The sequence below is a fragment of the Bos indicus genome, chromosome 13, assembly GCF_029378745.1.
Source record: "Bos indicus isolate NIAB-ARS_2022 breed Sahiwal x Tharparkar chromosome 13, NIAB-ARS_B.indTharparkar_mat_pri_1.0, whole genome shotgun sequence".
NCBI classification, from domain to species: Eukaryota; Metazoa; Chordata; class Mammalia; order Artiodactyla; family Bovidae; genus Bos; species Bos indicus.
The window spans coordinates 22,374,287-22,391,507 of NC_091772.1; the positions used below are offsets into that span (position 1 = coordinate 22,374,287).

At 42.0% G+C, this 17,221-nt stretch overlaps 1 protein-coding gene across 2 annotated transcripts in view; it reads right to left on the reverse strand.

Moving 5' to 3' along the window:
• Positions 1-17,221, reverse strand: part of NEBL (nebulette) — a 376,594-nt gene that overhangs the window by 224,382 nt on the left and 134,991 nt on the right. For both annotated transcript variants that reach the window (XM_070800806.1, XM_070800807.1), the window contains exon 3: positions 11,376-11,460. In XM_070800806.1, coding sequence (XP_070656907.1) covers positions 11,376-11,460 — 85 coding nt within the window. The remainder of the gene's footprint in view (positions 1-11,375; positions 11,461-17,221) is intronic.

The window sequence follows — 17,221 nt, forward strand, 5'->3', positions numbered from 1 at the left end:
GAGGGCAGTGAATCCATAACCTCTCTGTGCCAGCCTCTAGCCTCTGCCCAGCCTCTATATTCAGCCTATTCTTCTCGGCTCCTCCCACTGGCTGACTTGACCACACTCCCTAAAACTTGGGGCTCTGATGACCTTTGCTGACTCATGAGCTCCCTGTAATTATAAAGTTTGCATATTTGTACTTCTATACATTTTCCAAAGGAGAATTTCAATGGCTTTCATCAAACTTCCAAAGGGGTCCCATGACCCAAAAAGAATGAGGGGCCACTGCTCTGGAGTCTGCAGAATAACAAGAGGATTGGGATATTGCTGATGACATGATTTAATTCTCCTGATGATAATCCCCCCAAAAGTGGATTTTATTGGAGAAGCTTTCCTGTGTCCATCAAACAACTAAAAATATTTTATCAACATTATTTTAAGAAGGAACAACCTCTACAAACAGTTTACAAAAGGGCACAGGTGCTGTAGAGTTATTTTCAAAACCAGATCATTTCTTCTCCAATATATAGTTTCTCAGAGCAGTTGGTATTTGATCCATGTAAAGGGAAAGAGAGTCGTTCTGGGCTTCCATTCAAAGAAAAGGTAAATATCTCATCAGAGAATGTGAGGGGAAGACTAGACAGAGTGCAGAAAAAAAAAACAACTGTTTACAGAATTTGGGAGAATATCTGTTGAGGAACTCAATAAACGCCTCTAAGTCAGGGGTCATGTCCCCCTCTTCAACACTGCTGGTTTCTGTCCACACACACCTTCACCCCAAGAGCAGGCAGTGTCTGGTCAAAGGAGGTATTCAGTAAATGTGTTTAAAGCAATAAATAATCGAAGCAACTTTATAGAGAATTAAATTACAGGAAGTACGTGTGGGTCCTTACATGAGATTACTTTGCTAGCAAAGGTTTGAAATCAAAAATGTCTTGATTTTTCTTGATCTGTAACTAATGCCAAGAAAGAGTTAGAAAAGCATCTGTCTACTTCTCAAGAAAGTATCTAATTCTTCATTCTTATAAGACTATTTCATTAAATTACTTTCTTTGTTTCTATTTCATTTCATACATTATCACCCTTATCATCAAACGGTATAAATATAATCCAGAACTGCTTAGCTGCATTATCAAGTAATAACCACTACATTAATAAGACCTCTAGCTTCTGATTTAAAATCTGAAACAAAGGATAAAGAAAATAGATATAAAAAACATTAAATTAATTAACAAACTACACGGAGAGTAAGGCCCGTCAAAACAGGTAAAGCTTTAATGATGTCTCTGCTCGTTATACTGTGAAAAGTGAGTGATCTGCCCTCTGGAATAGGTGATATTTTGAAAAAGCTCTCATTACCTTCCTTCCAGTAATAATACCAGCTCTGTTATTCCTTTTCACCTCAGCTAGTTCCTAAAACATATGGAATGACTAAAAGACACAGGAACTGCAGAGCTCATTTACATGATGGAAACTAAGATTTCGAATGGTGCAGCTGTTTCAGAGTCCGGCAGTGAATTAAATCATACTTAGTCATTTGATAACAAAAGAGAAAAGATAATTCACGTGCTCTAGTCTTGCAGGTTTTTGAGGAGACTATTTTCCAAACATTGTCTCTCTAAGTCAGCTTTATTATATTATTATATATATGTATATATATATGTGTCTGTATCTGCATATTATACACATACATATATACATGTGTATACATATATGCACAATGTATACATGTATGTTGTGTGCATATATACACATACATATAAACATTTTACATGTATTATGTGTAATAATATATGTAGTATATATACATACCTAAGACTTAAGTGGTATTCCTGTAGAGAATAAAGTATTCTAGAACAAAAATTCTCTCAGAGCCTTGGAGATTATCCAGTTCTAAACAAATCTTTAAAAAACGTATAGAAGAAACACAGATAAGATTTACTTTGGTTTTAGTTTTAATGATTAAAAGTATTGCAGCCATACTAGAGATTTTTAAAATCTGTATAGAGGCTCTGAAAAAGGGAAAGCGGTAGTTACTCAGTCACGTCTGACTCTTTGTGATCCCATGGACTGTAGCACCAGGCCCCTCAGTCCATTGAATTCTCCAGGAAAAAATACTGGAGTGGTTAGCCATTACCTTCTTCAAGGGATCTTCCCAAGCCAGAGATCAAACCCAGGTCTCCTGCATTGCAAGCAAATTCTTGACCACTTGAACCACCAGGGAAGTCCTGTATAGGAGCTCTAAGATTGTTTAATTAAAAATAGGGTCCTTAGTTTCACTGTTCTTCACTTCTGTAGTTTAAGTATGTGAAATCTGGTATATTTAGTTGCTTGGTGTCTAAAAGTACTGTGTGCTTAGGAAGCTAAATCTGTAGCTAAAGGGGCTTGTTAAATTTTCCTTAGAAGATGTTTGCAGAGAATAGATTCCCTTGAAATATAAACAATTTCATATTAATAGGAATTCAGAGCACCAGTCAAACGGAGCCTAGATATCCCTTCTAGTTAGGATCAAATTTGAGTTACCTTAACTTCTGATCTACTATCACCCTTATGCTTGACCACCAGAAATTAAGACAGGCAGGACAGGATGAAGGAAGGGAGGGGAATTCTAATTGCTCTCCTCACCCACTAAAAAAAGTACAACCAGTGTTTTTGGAAACTTAAGTAGAGATCTCATTTCAGAACACAACACAGTTATTGTTCCAAATGAAAGCTTTTTTAAAGAATGAAGCCTTCTATACACAATGGAGTATTACTCAGCCATTAAAAAGACTACATTTGAATCAGTTCTAATGAGGTGGATGAAACTGGAGCCTATTATACAGAGTGAAGTAAGCCAGAAAGAAAATGACCAATACAATATACTAACACATATATATGGAATTTAGAAAGATGGTAATGATAACCCTGTATGCGAGACACCAAAAGGGACACAGATGTATAGATCAGTCTTTTGGACTCTGTGGGAGAGGGAGCGGGGGGATGATTTGGGAGAATGGCATTGAAACAGGTATAATATCATATAAGAAACGAATTGCCAGTCCAGATTCGATGCAGGATACAGGATGCTTGGGGCTGGTGCACTGGGATAACCCAGAGGGATGGTATGGGGAGGGAGGTGGGAGGGGGGTTCAGGATGGGGAGCACGTGTACACCCGTGGCAGTTTCATGTTGATGTATGGCAAAACCAATACAATATTGTAAAGTAATTAGCCTCCAATTAAAATAAATGAATTTAAACTTAAAAAAGAAAGAAAGAATGAAGCCATCCTAGTTATCTTTCTGCACAGAATTTCTCAAGCCAGTTTCCGTCTGTACAAGGACCATGTAGAATCCAGGGGGCAGTCCTTCTGAAGACAGCAGATGCTACAAGCAAAGTTCTGAAATAACATGAAATAATAATTAGACCAAATAATTTCTGGCAAAAGAACACACAGGGACTTTATGAGAGGTGAAAGACTCAGCGCACTCCTCAGGCCTACTGCGTGCTGCTGGCTACTACCAAGAGGACCCTTCTGAGTCCAACAGTGGACAACAGATTTGGTTTTGCTGATTCCATGATGAGACAGTGACCTCGGAGGCAAGCAAGGGTGAAGTGCTGGACCCAGGCGGACTCATTTTCTGCTCATTTTCTCCTTTAACTCCTCTGAGCTCAGTGGCATCTCCTTACCCGCCTGCTCCCTGGGCCCCTGCTGGCGTCCTGCCAAAGGCTATAGCTGGTGACCTCATGTTGTCTTCTTCCCCAGCTCAGAAAAGGCCTGCTGGTATCGGCCCCATCTCTGTCTGTCCTGGCTTCTCACCGAGGTCTCACTGGTCCTGCCTGCCTGCACACCATCCCTGGCCCCTGGAGCCCGTTATTCCTTCATGGCACTGCCCATGCCAGCTCCACAGCAAGCACCCTCGGCGTCTCTCTACTGTCTCTACGCCAGAATATCCATCCCCTTCTGCGCCACATGAGAGACTAAGACGCGGAGAAACAGCACTCAGGTTCCCTCCCTGCCTGCACGCCGCATAAGCCCAAGTATGCCATGGAGGCAGGAGGAGGTCTGCAGGATGTCTTGTGGCGTGGTCTTCCCTGCTTCTCGCCTTTCTCCACCCATCTACCATGCCTCCCCCATCTTCCCTCTCAGAGACTTCAGCCAGAAGAGAGAGGGGAGGTCACATCTCAGGCCCTGATTTTTTCCCACCTTCCTTCTACAAGATACCAAGGCCAGAAGGGAAGACAGGCGGCCCCTTCACCTGGGACCATATTTCCTCCTTCTCAAAGTGGGGGTTGTTCTTCTCCTTTCTCTGGAGCCATAAGTGTGAAATAGTAGGGCAGAACATGATTTATAGAAGACAAAGATGAAAAACTACATTGATGTTGTATTTTCAAGACAGTCTCCTCATCACAGCTGTTACACCATGACCTCAAAGCCACAGTATTGATAGGCTATATATTCAGATGCCTAATTAAAGGACAAGTCATCTGACTCTGGCACAGAATAAAAACAAGTAGCTTGCTGCCTGCCCTCCCAGAGAACTGCACCTCCACCCTCCACCCTCCACCATGGGCTGTGGGAATGATGTGGGGGGCAGGGGCAGGATGAGCCCAGGGTACCAGAGAACCACGCTGCTGGGACTCTGAGAACAGATGGAAAGAATATGGGTCATTTCAGGAGGATGAAGAGGAGACCAGGCTCCAATGATGAAAGGCTCTAAAACTCCATCATGACACAGCAAATCAAAACATCTTGGTTATTTTGCTGTCCGTCACCACTGACATTTTTGCCTCTTACATCATTTTATCCAGAAGTGAAAGAGAAAAACAATCTGACTTGTGGGAGATAGTGGGGGCGAGAGTTAACATCTGCACAGCATGTTATGTTCCCTGAAAGAAATGTGCCACATCAAGTGAATTAATATTTCTCCTTTGAAGTACTGATTCACATTCAGCCCTTCCTATATGTGAAACACAATCTCTCATCATTTTCACTGCCTCGAAACCTTGAAAAGAAACATGCCGAAGCTTCTCCCTGTGAACTTTTACCTTTACATACATGAGAAAGCGCTTATTGTGCGAAATAAGAAGGATCACCGGAGGATCAGAACACAGCATCAAATGGTGAAGAATCAAAAGATGGGAACTATAAAGCTGCCAAAATTAAGTTCAAAGAAAACAGAAAATTAAAAAGCAAATATGAAAGGCTTCTTGTCCGAGAGTAGCGGAATGTAAGCATTACCTACGAAAACTATCTGGAGAGACAATCTTCTGTTTAGAAGTCTGAGCTTGTCAGATGAGATAAGGAACAGTAAGAGGACCCAACAAAGAGCAAAGAATTGTCAGCTAAGATTGCGAAGTGGGGAAAAAAGAAAAGAGAGAGAGACACACTTAGAAATGGGATCCACATCTGGGCAGGAGGCAGCAGGCCACTCTGAGATCCCCTTATGTATCTGTCTGCTGAGAAGCACTCAGGCCTCTAACACCCTGAAAATGTTTTTAAACATAACTATAATACACACTGCTCGCTCTACAGCTCTTGTCACAGTTGCAATTTTTCCTACGTTCGTTAACGTTTGTTAATTTTTTATTATCATCCTCTCCCCGACTAGACCATAAATCTCTGGAGAGTAAGGGCTTTATCTGATTTTGCTCACTACGGCATCCTCAATAGCTAGCACAGAATTTGGCATATCACTGGTGCAGATGAAAAACTCAGGTCAAATTTCTGATCGGGTGGGAACCCCTGGGGTGAGATTTGACACACATACAGAGGATGGACTCCAAAATAGCTCTTCAGTTGTCTTTCGACAATTAGTGATGTTCCCCAGTCATGGATCCGTTGCTTTGAAGGAAATCCATCCTCGATGATACCTTATTAAAAAGCAGTTGCTACCTGAGGGGAGTCTTGCATTAGGTAATAATTTAACAACTTCCTGGATGGATAGATGACAGACAACTGAGAGAAAAACCCTCTGGAAACGGAAGACAGAATTAGGAGACACAGAAAGGTGCCAAGGGCAAGCTAGAGAAAGGGAATGCTGGACACAGCCTTACCTCCTTGACCTTCCAGAGGTATGTATTAGACACATGCCTTCGTTAATTCCACAGAGATGTGTAACTATTCCCTATAAAAAAAATCACGCTACCTTCTCACCTTCCTACTATCATATATCCTGTTCCCTACGCACCATGTTTTGTATGCCTCCAAAGAAACATGGAAGATTAAAGAAGAATCATATGTAAAGTCCTAGCATACATATGTCATAAAATTTAATCTTCAAATAAACCTTGTGGTATAGATACCATCCACATTTTAGAGAGAAAGAACCAGATGCAACAGGTCATAGGTGTTTTCACTACTCCTTTACTTGACCTCCACAGTCTCCCTCCTAAACATTTGTATCTAGCTCATCCTCTGTCATTCAGCAAACCACCATAGATTTCTACTGCTAGTCTCTTTCTATTGGGTATGAATCTGCTATGTGACAAACTGCAACTAAATAGCAATGATACCAAACTTATGTTAATATCACAGTAAGATATTAATGGAGGAGGCAATGGCAACCCACTCCAGTACTCTTGCCTGGAAAACCCCATGGACGGAGGAGCCTGGTGGGCTGCAGTCCATGGGGTCGCTAAGAGTCAGACACGACTGAGCGACTTCACTTTCACTTTTCACTTTCATGCATTGGAGAAGGAAATGGCAACCCACTCCAGTGTTCTTGCCTGGAGAATCCCAGGGACAGCAGGGCCTGGTGGGCTGCTGTCTGTGGAGTCGCACAGAGTCAGACACAACTGAAGCGACTTAGCAGCAGCAGCAGCAAGATATTAATAAGATAAAAGTAAGAGGATACAGGGTCCCAAACTGCTATCCTCACATTGCTTTGAAATTTTCACTTAATTCTGTTAAGAGAAAAACTTTAAGAAGATGCTAACAATATTAAAAACTAAAATCCAAAAATGATTTTAAAAAAAAATCACAGATTACAAAATGAAGGCCCAAAGGTTCCAGAATCATTCGTAATTGACTCATCATCATCTTCAATTTCATTTTATCAGGACTCGTAAATTACACACACTCCATTTAAGAATACAGTGAACCCCAATTCTCCATTATTTTCAGGACTGCAAACAACTAAGTCAAGTGGGAAAGTGTCTTTGTTTTAGCATTGATTTTCAGAACTCAGCCCCACAGAGGCCCAGGGTTTCCTAAGACACTCACCCCAAGGCCCTGGAAGCGGAGGATGGGGAGAAGCAGAGGGAACACAGGGAGGGGAGTTTGCACCCCACCTTCCCTTGCTTCAGCCACAACTGTCCTGTTTTGCTCTCTTCCTAAGAAGACTTCCCCTCAAAATTCCATTTGAAGAACCATTTCCCCAGCTTTAAGAAGTCTTCAGACTCCTGATGAAAAATGTTCAAAACATCTGTCCATTTTCTTCCACTGAGAGCATTCTACACAGCCTGAAGAAAAAACACTTGCTACAACATCATGTGAAAATAAAAAGTTAAACAATTCTCTCCTAAGGGGCCTTTTCACCTGAAGTTTTTTTTTTTTTTTTTTTAATTTTATTTTATTTTTAAACTTTACATAATTGTATTAGTTTTGCCAAATATCAAAATGAATCCGCCACAGGTATACATGTGTTTTTAAAAAGTTTAGGGACTGCCCAACTTACAAAAAGTTTGTGTTCGGGAAGTTTAGTTTACCAGGCAAGTCTTTGGAACTCAAGGCTCACTTCCCCACAAAAAGCAATGACATTCTGCTGTCCCAAGGCATGCAGAGAAAGCCAGATGCTTCACAGGTAAAGTACAATGTTACTAATACACTGAAAGGAAAAGTTTACACTTTTGCACCTTATTGAATGGGTTCCTGCGGGCCAGTGGGGGTGCCTAACCTCCAGTTCTGTTATTTCTTGAAAGCAGTTCATCCTGTGAGATGTGCTAGAAAGGGAGCTAGTGACAGCGGAATGCTGCCCTTCCTGAAACTGCAGAGTTCCAGGGCCGTCCACGTCCACTGGGGTCAGTGGCTGGCCATGTGGGCAGGCACCAGTCATCTGCAAGCTAGATAATGCCTGCAGCCACTGCCTGTCCCCAGTTCCAAAAAGCTAACTCATGGTTTCCTTGTTTATTCTCTGGTATTTCGTATCATTTTATTATGACAACTGGCACCTAATACAGATCCCAAGAAAGCTTGAGAGGATCTAACACTCAGGCAAAAAAAAAAAAAATGGGGGCTGGCAAAATTCATAACCCTCTCAAAAAGAGGATGACAGAGGAGAAAAAAAGGAAAAGATAACAACATGTAACCATAAATAACTTCCTAAGTTGGACTGCAACTGCTTTTGTTTTTCCTTCATTTTGGCTCATTTGGTAAGCTAATGAACGAAAAGAAAAGGATTAATTTTAACCAAACAATTACAAAGGATTTCAGAATTTCAAAACTCGGAGTAATGAACAGATGAGTAATGTGACTCATTTAGCATCATAGGTTATCAAAACAAGTAAATAAAATATTAATAACCAATTTTCCACCAAAACTGTTGAGCCATTCAGAATTCTTGATATCAAAACTCAAAGGAAATGCTCTACCACAGAATCAAATCATTTAATATGCTAACTTTAAATGAATTGCCAGTCATGAATACTACCATTAGGGCAGGTATCTTTCCATGTCTTTGCAAAAGGTAGAAATACTCTAGTAGAAGTGCTTGCATCTCTCACAAACGAGGAGAGGGGAAAAGAGAAGAAGGGGGAGAGGAAGAAGGGGAGGGAGAGGAGAGAGAAAGGACTTCTTCCTACGTGTGACTTTTGCACTTTATGCAAAATTCCACCTTTACATACACTGCACTATCAGCTGGCACCTCAAGTATTTGCTTACACATCTCCTTTTCCAGGCACTGTCCAAGTAATGTGACCAGAGTACTGGTTGAGACTGGGGACACTTGGGGCTCACAGATCTAGGTTCTATGTCAAGTTCAACTCCTTGCTGTTCGAAAGGGCAAGTTCTCTAAATTCTTTAAAGGTTGAATGCTTCACCTAAAGAGGGATAATAATAAATTCCTGTCTCATAGGGCTGTTTGAGAGGAAATGAAATAGTGCATGTAAAATTATGTGCCCTGAATGCAGCAAGACTGATGATGGTGATGATGATGATGATGATGGCGATGATGGTGATTTTCCTTCCTTTCCTTCCCGCACACCTAGCACAATTCCTTGCACATAATAAGTAGTCAACACATGCTTCTTGAATCAAGTTGAACTTCTCCATGCTGTCTGTCTGATGAAGTGCTACATTTTCTTTCTGAAGAAGATGGTTTTTGAGGAAAATCATACAGAAAATCTGATGCCTTCACCTGCCCAGTACTTGGAGACCACATAGCACTTTGTACGTCCCTCTATCAACTGTCCCACCAGCCATGAACTACATTCACGCTCTGCCTTGTTTGCAGCCTGCTACCTATGTGACAGAGAATAAAATCAACCTTTCATGAGACAGTGAGCTCCTTTTTTCTTTTGCTTTTCCAGAGTTAGGCACGTGGTAGGAAAACAATAAATGCTTGTTCCTGGACCAAGTAGATGGCATCTGTAGCCACTAACTGAACCCAAAGGGAGAGAGGTGCTCTCTCAAGGAAGGGGACAAGGTTCATATCAGATTCTCTGTCAACCTTCAAGCTCCATTCAGAACCCTCCTCTAGCATGAAGCATGACCAGACCAAGCCATACTCATCCCTCATCTTCTGAATCCTCACTGTAAATGAAACATGCTTGCTTGAGTGGAGGGGGGAGCATGTTAGTCCTATTTCCTCAGACATCCCATGAGCTCTGGGAAGGGAGGATTAACTAATTATAAATTATTTTGCACAGAACAAGGACATGTAATAGGCAGGAAACAAATATTTGATTTCTTGATTTAGTTCTGTTTTCCAGTGTGCTTGTAGTACTTCTCCAGAATCATCTAATTAATCCTAACTTGAGGAGAAGAAAGGCATATTGGATCTGCACAGACGGGAGCCAAGTCCTGGCACCCTCTGTGGTGTGAATGAGCAAGGGGTGTTCTTGCCGGCTTTGCAACAGTGCCTCTCTTTGGCCAGCACTCAATTTTTTGAACTAATGGCTTAGCACACAGAAAATTAGCATTTTACATAAACCAAAAACTAACTGCCAACCAAGTCTTCATGGCATTGTTAACCAACAGTAAACTGTACTCTGAGTTTTTTCCTGTTAATTAAGTGGACTGAGAAGTGGTCCCAAGTCCCCCCAAAAAGAGGGTGGAGGGAACTACAATCTCCCCTGTGATCAGATAAACCCGCATGAACGTAAATTAGATCCACTGCAACTGAGAGCTGACTACTCTCATTGCAAATAGCTACAACTGACATTTTCAAAGAGTGTTAGCTAGACCCCTTCCTCCTTCACAAATTCTGCTCTTCTCCCTTTTCACGTCGAGGATTCTCAGGGACCATGGTAATAATCATCAGCCTCCACAGTCATATCATCTTTTATTACTTTTCAAAATGCTTTCACGCCTAACTCCTTGTTTGACACCTGCAGCCACCCTCAAGACAGGTAGGCAAGATCAGATAGACTGTCTCACTTTACACAAGCACAAAGAATCAGAGTGGCTGGCCCAAGGTCACAACCAATCAACGGTGGAAGGGGGACCTCAGCTCAGCCTTCCCTCCCTGCTCCTCAGTGTTATTCTTCCTCAATGCAGACCAGTGGGCTCTCGCGTGAGCCACGGAGCATCGTCCTACACCATGGCAGGCAAGGAAATGTCTCTGAGCGAAAGCGCCCTAGGCTTCTCAAGAAGAGACTGCGTGTCCCTGAAGAAAACACTGTCACTCGAATCCCTGGTCTTAACTGATGTGTTTCTCCATATTGAAGGCACATTTCCATCCAAAATGGTTGACTGGGAGCCAATCGTGGTGTTCTCATCTTTGTTCATGCTGTCAGCGTGACATATGAAAGAAATATGAATAAAGTGACAGGATGAAAACAAAGCTAGCGGCTGGTGTGAGATACACAGACAGGGTGTTAGCCCCACACTCTCTGCAACTGGGTCAAGTTAACACCTCTTTCTCCCCTACATATGCAGTGTGGAAAAGCTATTTATAAAATGTTTTTAAATATTTAGGACCAAATAAATCAATATTGTTGGAAAACACTTCCTCTGACCAGAACTCATTTACTTTGCCCAAGTCCCATGTGGATAACAGAACCAAGAATATCAGGGTGATCCAAGACCGGGAATAAAACAGACGTTGGGCACTTGCTCCTGGAATGCCCGCCCGGGCTCGCTTTCAGTCTGCACGCTGGCTGGTGACCTGGTGTGAAGAGTCCAACAACTGAACAGAGGTCTTATGAATAATATTAAGAATCAGTAGCAAAAAACAGGCCTTTCAGAAATTACCTGACTCTGCAATTCACTTTGCTGCTTCAGGCGAAGGTTTTCAGGTGTATCTGCCACCGTGGTGAAGGACTGCTTTGGGTAGTGTCTGTGGAGACATTTTTTTAAAGAACACAATTAAAATATTATGACAGCAAACAACGTTTTAACCCCAGTCATTTCATTCTGCCCTTCTGTCACAATGGCAGAGGTGTTTCTCCTCTTAGGTAAGGTCCTGTCTATCATGGATCCCAAGCCCTCCTCTGTTCTCAGGACTCTCTATGACCCACTTATCTCCACTGTCTCCCAGAATTTCACCCTAGGCTTCTCTATGAGCTTCTTCCCGTCAGCACCCGAGCATGCACAAGGCTTTCCTGACTCCATCTTCCCTCTACCCACACTACTCCAGTGTGAGGTTCCAGAGTTCATTTTCTCCCTTCTGCCAAACTTCCTGACAAAGAGGCCTCAACTCACTGTCTCTGCTCATCTCTTCCAACTCTCTCATCAGCGCTATGCATTTTAGTTCCTGTCTTCAGACACTCCTCTGGTTAAGGTTACAACGGCTTCCAGTGGCACAGAGGATCCCACAGACACCTCTTGGTCTTCCTCTTGCTTAGCCTCTCCTCTGACTTGAATCGTCCTCTTCCACTGGTGTCTCTGTGCCCCCACACTCCTGGCCTGGCCTCTCCCCTTCTAGCTGTTCCTCCTCTGTCTCCTGGGACTCCTCTCTGCTCATCCTCCTTTGTGGTTCTAACAGGCTTTTCTTCTCTTGGTGATCTCCAGGGCGATCTCATTTGTTCTCACAGCTCTGGGTACCCCCGATATCATGCCAATCACTCCCAAATCTACATCTCTAGCCCAGCTTTCTCTCCTGTGTTTCAGATCCACTGGCATTTCCACTTGTGTACACCCCATGCTTACCACAAACTCAGTCTGATATCCAACAGTCCATCACCCCACTACAGTCCCAAAATGAATTCTTTCCCCTGCGCTCTCTCTTTCACCCATTAGTGTCCAGCTGTCTACACCAGAAACCTGGAGTAACCTTGACTCTTCACACATCTAATTAATCCATTGCCAACTCTATTGATTCCATCTCCTAAATATGTCTTGACTCTATTTACATCTCTCTGTCTTCACTGAATCTTTCATTAAAGGCCACATTTATCTTTTAGGTAACAACCATGCTTGCCAATCTTGCCCTTCTAATCCAACTCCCCAAAGCAACCTTTCCAAAATGCCAACCTGATCATCTGACTCCTCTGAATAAAACCTTCCCAATGCTTCCCACTGATCAGAGAAAACAGTCCAGCCTCCGGTCCCCCACGGCCTCCACGGTCAGCCTTCTGCAAACTTCTCACTCACACTCCGCGCTCTGGCCGTGGAGTTCACCCTTCTCTTTCCTACCTCTATCCCCACATGCTTCTCCCTGGCCAGGAACTCCCCACTTCTTGGCTAACTCCTCTTTATCTCTTAGTTTTCGCCTTAGATTGTACTTCCTCGAAGAAGCCTTCTCACAAATGTGTCCTGGAATGTACTTTTCATCCCATTATAATTTTTTTCATATTCATTTGTATGTTCCTATTGACATATCTCTGTCTCACAGTATAAGGAAAGTCCCGCAGCAGCAAGGCAGGCTATCTTTCCCTTGTCAGAGCACACTCCACATCTGTCGGGGTCTGTCTCAGCATGAGTATGATTTCAATAAATATTTGTAGAAAGAAGAAGAGGCAGGAGGGAAGGAAGGAGAGAGGAAAGGAGGGTGGGAGGAGGGTAAGAGAGAGAGGGTCAAGCCATAAGACCATAGCGCATGGCAGGCTACAGAAGAGCTTCACTGCATTATATCATATACGATGGCATGTACGCAAGCACACAGGCCCTCCTGGTGGTGAAGTGAAGGCGTCTCCTCCCATGTGTGGCTAAGACATGAGTGAGTGCCTCCGCTCCCGATGCCCAGCTGGCACGGAGGGTACATCTGGCTCCTGTGACTCTATCACCACAAAAGCTGTGGAGCTCAGAGCCATCTCTCAAAGAGCTCCCATCCTTCTACTTCCTTCTCCCTGGACCCTCTTCTTGGTAATGCCCACCCTCCATCTCTTCCTGCAGCTTCCCAAAAGTCCTCTAAGCCTCACTATTTCACCATAAGTTCCTTGCTTTATAGAGCAGATACAGACCTAATTTAAATTTGTTCATGATAACTCAGGGTCATCTAAATAGACATGATCAGACCATGATACAAAACAGTAGTGCTTTCAAAGTTTACAAAGGTCAGGATGGCCTAAATGCCATGAGATCGCTTTTATGCCCGTTGACTGGCAAGAGAGTGTTTCTCATACACAGAAGTCAGCCTTCCATGGTCCTCTGCCTTTCTGGTTTCCTTCTTCTAACCCAGACTAAGAAGTAGAGAGCAGTCAAGTTTAATGAAATGTTGGTAAAACTAGAGTTACTGATTCAAGTGAGGAAGCTGTGATAAGGCAAGGTCTCCCCTCCTTATCCTGAAGTCATAGACTTGGTGTCAGCCACACACTGGGGGCTACTACAATTAATTTATTGAAGTATAGTTGACTTACAATATTATCTTACTTTCAAGTGTACAACGTAGTAATTCTTTATTTTTATAGATTACTTGGGAGCAACTGTGCTCCAGACAGGTGAAGCTCAGCAGACAACTTCAGTGTGCGTGTTTCAGACCATTTGCAACTCCATCTTGGAAAGCTGAACTAAACTGGACTTGTAGCCACTATGCATGTACTGCTATATGTTAAAGCTAAAATAACAACTTAGCACATTTCCTTTTTCAAAATACATTCTGCAAAATAAAGTTTCACAGAGATTTTCAGGACTTCCATAATGTTTAATTCACAAAGTATATGTATTTTAATGACTTTTGAAACTGTAATTAAAATCTACTCTCAAATGTGTTACAGAAAGTATAACCAGTTGAGACTGTATTGTTCTAACTTGCAGGTCAACTCAGTTTAGGGGAGGATTTGGAGAGGACAATTTTCGCCTGTCATTTATGTTTAATTAAAAATTATGTTTAAAAGTTAAAAATTATGTTTTAAACACAAAAGAACTATTAAACAGAATTTTTAAGGAAACATAATTTAAAAACTAAACCGAGTTTTTATTGAACAGCATCCTAATATGGAAAAATGAATTGGCAGTGGTGGGGGGATTCAATGTGGCATTTGGTCCATACCAGGCAAAAATGTCTACTTGGATACTTACAAAACATCACTTGCCACACTTATCTCTCAATTTAAAGTAACCATTTCATGAAAATAAGCTATTCTCACCCTTTGACTTTATAATGGAAAAAGTGATAGATCTGAACTTATACCTGAATGCAAATAAAATACCACTTTAATATGTTTGAAATCAGCAACCCAAACTAAATTCTATTTGGAACAAGGTTTTACACCTTTGAAAAGAAAAACAAATTGAAAAGCTTCTACTGTTTTTATTTTTTTTTTTTTTAAGAGGACATACTCTGCTCACCTGATAGCCAAAGCGACACATTTACTGATACACAGTACAATTATATTGAGGACTATAAACAGATTGCGATGCTTTGCATTTTTTCCAATATCTTCCCAATCCTAAAATTTAATGATTTTGTAATTACGGGTAATATAACTTTCTCTAAAGATGCATTACAAGAGAAACTATCCAAAGTTTTGACAGAGAAGAAAAATTCAATCTAGTATTAATAGCCAAAATATAAAAAATGCTGAAGAAACATGGAATTCATATCTGAATCTACTAGGAGTCATGAGTAGTATAACAGATTAAAACCTAAGACTTTGGAGACCAAAGTTATCTTCAGAGCTAGCAAAATTCAAGTGAGTAAGGTCTTGGGGGGAAATGCCTGACAAGCAAAAGACAGTGGAGTGGTCTCATGAGTTGGAACCATGAGACACAGACGTAATAAATGTAATTACAGAGAGGGCTGCACACACTGTTTATATTAAAAATACTAATTACAACATCTAGAGAAGCCTAATTAATTTTGCCAAACTGGACACATCTGAAAACCCTGGATTTCTCAACGTCATGTTCATATAGCAATGTCCTTCTAAACTAACCTGATGATATTCTGCTCTGAAGTCATAGTCTCAACTCCCACTCACCCAACACCCCACTCCCAAAAGAAAAACAGACCCAGAAAAACAAATGAGGGCTGAACGATCCCTCGTGGGATCACAGGAACAGCGAAGCAAAGCATTTTAAAATTAACTGATGGATATAGTTCATTCTAGCTCTTCCCAAATACTGCATTTAAATGATTGTAGAAGGGCTTCCCAAAATAACTGCCTCAAAACGAAAGCTTCAGGAAAGATCATTTCTTCACTAGGCTTAGAGGAAGAATGACATTTTTCTCCTTGTCCATTTAGGGATCAGAACATGGGGCAGAAGGCATGGGAGCACGAAAAATGAATGTTCAAAGGGAATAATTAAAAAAAGTAAAAAGAAAAAAATTACCAAAGATGGAGTGGGTGAATTGGTTTTAATAAATTCCCTGGATCATAATATATAATCATGGAAATATGAGAAATAACACATTTCTCATATGTGTTACGAGCTGGTGGAAAGATCTGAAGAATATCATAAAATGTTTAAGCATCATAAATAGAAGCCTCTTAGCTGAAGTATGCAGGAATTGGACAAAGTGTATGTGTCAAGATGAGGCTGACAGCTGCAACAAATCCATGCTTCCATGAAATGCTACATTAAAAATAAATAAAAAGAGAAAGAATCAAGATAATAACAGAAGACTACAACTGAAATGGCAAAGTTAGGTCACGAAAACAAGACTTCTGAATTTTTTCATCTCTGTGAGATTTGGTTGATAATATAGGAACACTATATGCGCCCCACTCCAGTACTCTTGCCTGGAAAATCCCATGGACGGAGGAGCCTGGTAGGCTGCAGTCCATGGGGTCGCTAGGAGTCGGACACGACTGAGCGACTTCACTTTCACTTTTCACTTTCACCCATTGGAGAAGGAAATGGCAACCCACTCCAGTGTTCTTGCCTGGAGAATCCCAGGGACAGGGAAGCCTGGTGGGCTGCCATCTATGGGGTCGCACAGAGTCGGACACGACTGAAGTGACTTAGCATAGCATAGCATATGCAAACAGGAGACCAAAGCTGGGCAGAGTGAGGAAAACCGTGTAATAAGCAAACAGCACCCTCCCGGGGGCTTCCCTGATAGTTCAGCAAGTGAAGAATCCGCCTGCCATGCAGGAGACCCAGGAGAAGTATGTTCGATCTCTGGGTCAGGAAGATCCCCTGGAGGAGGAAATGGCAACTCACTCCAGTATTCTTGCCTGAAAAATCCCATGGACAGAGGCGCCTGGTGGGCTACAGTCCACGGGGTCACAGAGAGTCAGACACGACTGAAACAACTTAGCAGCACAACCTCCAGGGAGACAGTAATGAGACAGAACACCATCAAGAACCCAGAACCTCTCACTTTTTACCCAGAGCCCAGGGTTCATGAGAGCGCTGGAGCCAAGCAGCCTGGGTTCGGACCTGGCTTTTTCCCCTCCTGTGTGCCTTTGGGCAGGTTTCTTGATCTCTCTGGCTTCAAGTTCCTCATCTGTAAAATCAACACAATGATAGCACTTCCTAGGCTTGTTGCAAAATGAACACCTGTAGAGCATTTCAGTGTCTGGCTCAGAGTAGGCACTCAATTAATAACAAAAAATACTATCGTTACCATTACTTCTACTATCACTTTCTCTTTGCTTTACTGCAAAGCAACTTAACCTCTGTGTCTCACTGCCTTCATCTAGGTAACAACGATAAAACACCCCGAGCTCTCTCATGAGCTTCTTGCTAGAAATACATGAAATGGAAAGCTT